This window comes from Colias philodice, chromosome 7, assembly GCF_061535455.1.
Source record: "Colias philodice isolate Cphi_HAF_F1 chromosome 7, ilColPhil1 Martin Lab GWU primary, whole genome shotgun sequence".
In the NCBI taxonomy this organism is placed as follows: domain Eukaryota; kingdom Metazoa; phylum Arthropoda; class Insecta; order Lepidoptera; family Pieridae; genus Colias; species Colias philodice.
Genome location: NC_143092.1, coordinates 7,697,923 through 7,705,706, shown reverse-complemented (window position 1 = coordinate 7,705,706; position 7,784 = coordinate 7,697,923). Strand labels below are relative to the sequence as shown.

Sequence of the window (7,784 nt, the reverse complement as noted above, 5' to 3'; positions counted from 1 at the left end):
GCCGCAGGAGCGTTATCGAACGCGAATTCGAAATTTGAATATTGCACTCGCCCATAGATAATAGATTTTTTGAATCATTATACGATTGGGTTGCAAAATTTTCTTTTAAAAGAATTTTAAACCTAAATTCAAAGAGACATTATGTAGGTATCTACCTACTTGTTCTATTATTAAAATTAAGTTTTTGTGCAAAAATTAAATTGAAAATTAGAGTTGAGCAGCAGATAAGTTTTAAGTATCTATCTACCTATTAAGTATTAATCATAACTGTTTTTTAGTTTGTTGATTTTATTTAAGTTTTCAATGAGAATCTTTTTCATTTTGCTAGCTATTTTCAAAGAATAAAGGATGTTTATAAAAACCACATCAAAATATACCTAAGCAGATATTAATGTTAGGTATCTACCTATAGGTAGAAAATCTGCTTAGGTATATTTTGATGTGTTTTACATCAGGTAATCTAATTTCTACAATTTCCCTTCCTAGGTACTCATATAGGGTTTTACTTAGATACATACAAGTAGGTAGGAGATATATGAGAGAATGCATTGAAAACTTATTCGTTTTAAGTACTCAGTATACCTACTCACCTTATTATAAAGGTTTATTGTAGGTGCATATAGAAAGATTATCTGCTTTTAAAGCATACAAAATATAGGTATGCACGAATGAATAAAGTAGAGAGTAAAAATTCATAGGTACCTAAGTCAGTGTTCAGGAACTTCGATAATTTTCTATACAATAAGTATCTGTTGGTAGGTATATTTTCCCTAAATGTATTTTTCGAAAAGTATAAAAAGGATAAAGTAACAATTAGGTATCAACCGCAAAACGTTCATAAATCAAATTCCACATTCCAGTTATAATTTACAACGGATGCTATAATTATTAACTAATTCAATAATTCGTTAACATTGCAGGTCATTCCAGACAATATATTTACAAAACATCGTGTAAAGGTACCGCACCTTTACAATACCGGTGTTGCCAGTTTAAAATTAAAAAAAAAAGAAATAAAAAAAATCGCGAATGTATGGCGCGTGGTGTAACTGGTTTGTAAGCAAATGAACTAGATTTACTGGTTTTGGCGAATTGCGTGATATATTGTTCGATCCAGTTTAAATGTATTGTTTGATTGCGAATAAATGTTTACAATTTGGTCTATTGATTCATAATCAAAGCGCGTGCCTAATTCGCAACTGGTGATAGAGATTTATCGAGTAAAAATGATTTGATTTGTATATTGTACATAATACCTATAGGTAGATATTATCTACCTACTTACCTATAGGGTATGTTTACATAGGAACCTTCAGTATAAAACTAAAAATGACACAATTTAGACTAGGTAGGTACCTATATCTATTTCTGTAAAACGGTAGGTAGGTACTTATGTAGAGACCTAGGTCCCTTTTTGGTCTTAGGTAGGTATAAATAGGTACCTACCTACTTGAATCTTAATGTTTTATGAAAATTTAATTTAATAAATAGGTAATTAGTGTGTAAATTGAATTTATTAGCTATATTCATACCTAGGTAGGTATAGGTAGATACCAAAATAGTGTTTGGTTTATGTTGTATACTTATAAATCTTATAATATAATATGTAGATAGGTAATAGAGTTATTTTGACATATCCATTGTGAAAAAAATAAGGCAAGCCTGTATTAGATAGGGTAAAAGTGGGATAGATGCCCTACTTTTTGAAATAGCCTCATAATTTTAAATACATGAATCTTATACGAACACTTTGTATGAATATAGCTAGGTTAATTATCTGTTTTGAATTACTATATATATTTTTTATCCTATCATTTATAGATAATGTGTAATAAATATTTTTGTAGAACACCTTTTTTGAGGATAGATGCCTACCTAGTCGGATAGTTGCCCCACCATGAAAATACTAAGGAGGATAGATGCCTGCAGAGTGGGATAGATGCCTTACATACTCTATAAACGCGAAATCTAATAAAATTAATATGATAAACCAGCAAATGTCATGTTAACATAGTTGTTCTGTTGTCCAAGAATATACTTGCGCTCGCACTCCTTCTTTTCTTTTGTAATTTCGTGGCGTGGTTTTCCTACAATCAGTATAAGGACAGATCATTAATAAGTAAGTATACATAACAAAAAAAGCAAATTAAACGAGTAAAATCGGTTAATATAGAGAAAACCTCTGACGCAATCAGGTAAAAATATAAACAGTACTTGTGATTATCGATAATAACATGTACATATGTATTGAGGGTTAGATGCCCTTAGAGGCCCCTAAGGGCATCTATCCCTCGAAAAAAAAGGGGCAACTATCCTTTTTGATAAGGATAGCTGCCCCAGTATTTTTTTTATTAAATAAAAACAAATGAGCCACTATTTTCACTTAGATTTGTACTTAATGAACCAGTGTATAGACATAATAAGAAATATAGTGAAATTTATTAATACTTATAAAGTTATGCAAAGGCAAATATCAACCTTTTTAAATTTTAACGTGTTCGTGAAGTTCGCCGCGGATATTATAACACACACTAGCGAAACACGTCTTCACCAAACAACAGCTCATGCGTACCCGAGGTGCGGGATGATAGGAGCTCCTATTTAAATCATTAATTCGTAGTCACGACTCTGGGAAGTGAGGTTTTTTGAAAATGAGGCATCTATCCCCGTGCGGCATCTATCCCACTTTTACCCTACCTATTACCTAGGTACTATATTAGGCTATTGTGAGAATACCTACTTGTAATAAGTAACCTAATTTTAAAAGAATAATCAATAAACCCAACATTTCTAAACCTTTAAAAAGCAGGAAAGTACGTAGGTGTAGGTACCTACGTACTTTCCTGCTTTTTAACGGTATTAGGTTATAGCCAATATAGGTAATTTAAGGAATTCAAGATCATTTGTAGGTGTGTAGGTAGTTTGTCTAATTTTAAATTGATATGAGGTAATTATAATATAATAAAGTAAGACGATAGCAAGATTAAACTTAATACCAGCCTTTTGTTCTTAAAACAAAGCCATTCCCATCAATCAATAGAACTATGATCAACCTAAGCTTCGAGATTTGAAACGCGCGATTTGGCGCCAAAATTCGGCATCACATACAGACCGCGCCTCACACACGAGCCCCGCCCCACACACGGCGGCCAATCGCACGACTCTAAACACCCTCGCGCAACACGCATATTGATCTGCGGACACAGCTCGAACCGTTTACATTTCGACATATCACATGCTAAACACCGACAAACAATAATATGTGAACATTCGGTACGCCAATATAAGCTTTATCTCAATTATATAAGGCTCAAAATCATTTGGTTAAAACTGGGCCGTATACGACGTTTTCTTCTTGTGAAAATTTATAATTTATTACTCTATGCCGTGTTAACGAAATTAAATCTTAACCTGTACAGAATACGGACTATATTACAATTATTTAATGACGTATAAAAAAACGGAAACTAAGGAAACTATCTGTAGGTATTTATCAACTTTCTACATTACAAAATAAGAAACATAATCTAGAATAGCACATCCAGAAATTTAGTATTACAATTTATCAGTTCTAGATAAAAATATACGAAATTGATATTAATTGTTTATTTTAATTAGCAACAGATAATTAATTTGGTGAGTCAAAAATATTCAAAAAGAAAATAAAACCATTATTATTATACCGAGATCAGTTAGATAGTCTCTTATTAGAATTATATGGCCATCTATCGGATTTTAACCGAACTACAAAAACGTCATTACAAATAGTTTTGCTACCACCTACTAGATGGCGTTGATAAATATTATTTCTTTAATTATTTTGATTCCATTTCCATATTGTATAAATTTTGTATTGATCTCAGGTTGTATCGATAATATTTCTGTGATAAAATTATGTTAAAACCTTGAATAAATTTAAAAAAAGGGAGAGAAAATTGTATCATTCATCAAATAACGATTATTACTGTTGTTTTTAGAAACAAATAGTTACTCTCTCTATGTATAATTTACTAGCTACGCGCGGTTTCACCCCCGTGGCTCCACCCCTGTTGGTCGTAGCGCGATGATATATAGCCTATAACCTTCCTCGATAAATGGGCTATCTAACACCGAAAGAATTTTTCATCGGACCAGTAGTTCCCGAGATTGGCGCGTTCAAACAAACAAACAAAAACTCTTCAGCTTTATAATATTAGTGTGATTATAGATATCAAGCAGGCAAATGGGTATTAGATTATTCTTCAATAAAACTAATATATTTTTAATAATTTGTACAAGTTTATTAAATTTGTATAAAAAGTATGTTATTAAAAAAATGTATTTAGAAAAAAATGTATTGATGTTATATATCAAATTATCAACAATTATTTATAATTATAATTATACCATATTATAATAAAACATGTGTTTTATTGTTTTCCTTCCTTAGAATGAGTAATACTTTCAAGTATTTATCGCTCAAAATACATGATGCAAAATTTGCATTTTAAAATTTTGATGCTTTGTTGACAAAAAAAATAATCATATTTCATAATGTAGCACCATACCATCTTTTGAATTTTCACCAAGGAATATTAAGAAATGCACTGATATTTTAATAATAGTCAGTGCAAAATCCTAGATTCACATTAATTTATGCATGACATAATAAACAATAATTTAATGAAGCAATTTCCTTAAAATGTGACACCAAAACATACATTTCATAGCAAGGACAAAATATTTGATAAAAAAGTTATATATCTAAGTATATAAGTAGTTGTGTATCAATCATACATTTCATTCACTGTTAAATTTTTAATTTTTAAAATAATAAATAGTACTAAGCAATAGCCATACACATTAATAATTTTTAACACTCAAGCAGTTTCCAAGCTCAACATTAGTGTTTATATAAGCAATTATTAAATTAATTCTAAGACAGTATTAAAAAATTATGACATATCCAAAATGCAGTTTTTTCTATACAGTAAAAGCTCAGCATAATCTCTTACAGACTCTGAGGTTGATTCCCTTTACCAGGCTCATTTAATACTAAAGGTATATCGCCACCCGCATTCCTCGGAACCCAACCGACAGACTCTTCCTCTAACCTTTTCTTTTCTTCCTGCATTCTTTCATATTCATTTATTTCTATTTGGTATTTGGGTGTGGTGATACCGAAAAAATTAGCTAAGCTTTCCCCTGCATAGTCCACTGCATCTAACATTTTTGTGCCTGATTTCCAAGCGTAATATGAGAACCATGGTGCCCATGCTAATGATTTCTGAAATTAAATTTATTATTGAAAAATAATTAATGTGAATTAATCATCTATAACATTAAAGTAATCTATATTCCATTGTACACAGTACAATAAAACATTCCACAATAAAATGTGGTCAAATGTTGATACTTTCTATCTAATACCATATAATTTGTAAACAAATAATTTTAAATGTATTCCATTGATGTAAATTTGTAACAATGTGGATAAATTATGTTTTATTTTATCATGCTATGCTATATCCTATCACTATTTTGCCTATCAGTATATTACATTATCAGTAAATTAAAATCTGATACTTAGAAGAAAGAACATAGGTAATAATATGACTTTTGACTTAGGAATTAGTCAATTTGGATATGAAATAAAGTTGATTAGCTAGATCGATCGATAGATTAGCATCAGGTTTTTCTATAGCTGTGAAACCCTTATTATGCTTTTACTCACTGGATCGACATTATCTTCAGGTGGACTGCTTACTTCGTCTACGGTGTCTTCTTCAATTTCTTCCTGAGTGCCATCACTAAAATGTATAATTCTAATCGGTCTGTTTATAGTCAATTCGACTTGACTGTTTTCAATATCACCCATTGTAGTAATTTTAATATATTGAAAATGGGATAAAATTATAATTTTAAAGATTTGTCATTGTTTATTATGATTTCAATAATCAATTGCATGACATGACTCACAGATACAGGGTCTAGTTTTAAAACGTCAAGTTCTACTTTATGATATGTACTATTTTTTTTTTTTTTTTTTTTTTTTTAGTATTAGAAAATATTTGATTACAAATCAGATTAAATAAGAGCGAGCGCCCACGAGCAACTTAGTTGCCCGGCAACTATTTTGTCTCTGTCGCTGTCTCCTCGCAAAGTTTTGAACGATGCGCTCACGAAAGCGACAGCAACGCAACTTTTTCTTTAAAATTTTCTTCATTTATCAACATGGTTTTAGAAGAGACGGTTGTGGTCTGTGCTCTTGTCCCGCATAGTTCCCATTCCCGTGAGATTTCCGGGATAAAACCTATCCTATGTGTTAATCCAAGTTACTCTCTATATGTGTGCTAAATTTCATTGTAATCGGTTCAGTAGTTTATGCGTGAAAACTGAAAACCATACATACCTACAAACCTTTCCTCTTTATAATATTAGTATAGATATGTAATCGTAATTGTAAAAAGTAAATTAGTTTTTATTTAATACTTTTTAGTGTATTTTTCAACACGAATCAAACGAGCCCAAACTCGATAAAGTTGAGTCAATATATTACTAAGTTCCTATGATCCACCTTCCGACTCCATCATCAAATCAGCTCTATGTCATAATAATGTTTCATCGCTATCCAATTTACATGCGTATACAAAATTTCAGCTCAATCGGTTACCTGGAAATGAATCAAAGTTACTTGCTACATTTCAATTAAGTCATCGAGACCAGACAAAAATGCTCATAAAATAAAAACTACTGGGCTTATCCGAATAAAATTTATGGGACCAATTCCACACCATTCCGCATCAAAAAAAAAAAAAAAGAATCACGTAAACCGGTCAGAAACCTTGGAGTAATTGGTATACATACATACAAAAAATATACCGGCCGAATTGATAACCTCCTCCTTTTTTTCAAGTCGGTTAAAACTACAGTGTACGAGAATAAATACGTTGACATAAATAGGTATTATCGCTACGCCGGTTACGCGGCAACTGGCCGGCGGCCGTCGCCTGGCAACATTTTTGTCGCCGTGCGCGCACTTGCATTGAAACCAATAGATAGGGCGACAGTTGCGTCGCGGGCTTGTCTCCGAACCCGCGGACAAAAAAGTCTCCCGGGAGTTGCGTCGCTACGTACGCGCACTTTCATACTAGCCCATGGCTGGAGAGACAAAATAGTTGCGGAGACAAAATTGTTGCGGAGACAAAGTTTCTCGTGGGCGCTCGCTCTAAGGATAATGCCGATAATGCCCACAACCTTAGAGTATAGATATTATAGTATAGAGCGCGTGTATTGCACAAATTGCTTTGTGCACATCGTAGGCAGATGAGCTATAGATACTATATAGATGTGTGTGTGACAAATAGGGATGGATAGATATCAATTGCGTGATGAGCTATCGATAAGTTATGTAAATAAATATGTATCATATGTAAATTTTATGTTCAATATGTTATTAAAGGAGAAATGTATGAATAAAGTATAAATATGTCATTTTAAATTTGTTTGCCAAGAGAATAAAGTGTTTATTCCATTTGAATATTTCTTGTATGAATTTTAAGTACTTAAAAAAAATATGTTTATGAATATCAGAAAAACGAGTTCGATATTAAAGTTAATAAAATAAAAATTCGGGTTTGGTGCTATTTCTTTAATAATAAATGAAACAATAATAATAATGTTTTAAAAATGTTAAGTAAATAAAAATAAGAAATAATTAGTAATTTAAAATGATAATATAATAAATCATATAAATATTTTTTTTATTTAATTTTATCCGTTCTACTATAAAATGTTCAAAATCA

General features: G+C 31.3%; 1 protein-coding gene across 1 annotated transcript; it reads right to left on the bottom strand.

Annotated features, from left to right (window-relative positions):
• Window positions 1-4,284: 4,284 nt before the first annotated feature.
• LOC149487205 (protein FAM177A) lies at window positions 4,285-5,972 on the bottom strand. The gene is made up of 2 exons (XM_089697471.1): window positions 5,714-5,972; window positions 4,285-5,266 (listed from the first exon to the last, which is right to left on the bottom strand). Exons 1-2 carry the CDS (start codon window positions 5,855-5,857, stop codon window positions 4,991-4,993), a joined length of 420 nt encoding a protein of 139 aa, XP_089553597.1. The 5' UTR covers window positions 5,858-5,972; the 3' UTR covers window positions 4,285-4,990.
• Between the last annotated feature and the right edge of the window lie 1,812 nt (window positions 5,973-7,784).

What these genes read in the sequence shown, in the direction of transcription:
- LOC149487205 (XM_089697471.1), bottom strand. Translation starts at nt 5,857, where the DNA reads ATGGGTGATATTGAAAACAGTCAAGTCGAATTGACTATAAACAGACCG. An exon ending in CTGAAGATAATGTCGATCCA is followed by an intron (nt 5,267 to 5,713) that starts GTGAGTAAAAGC and finishes ATTTAATTTCAG; the next exon opens with AAATCATTAGCATGGGCACC.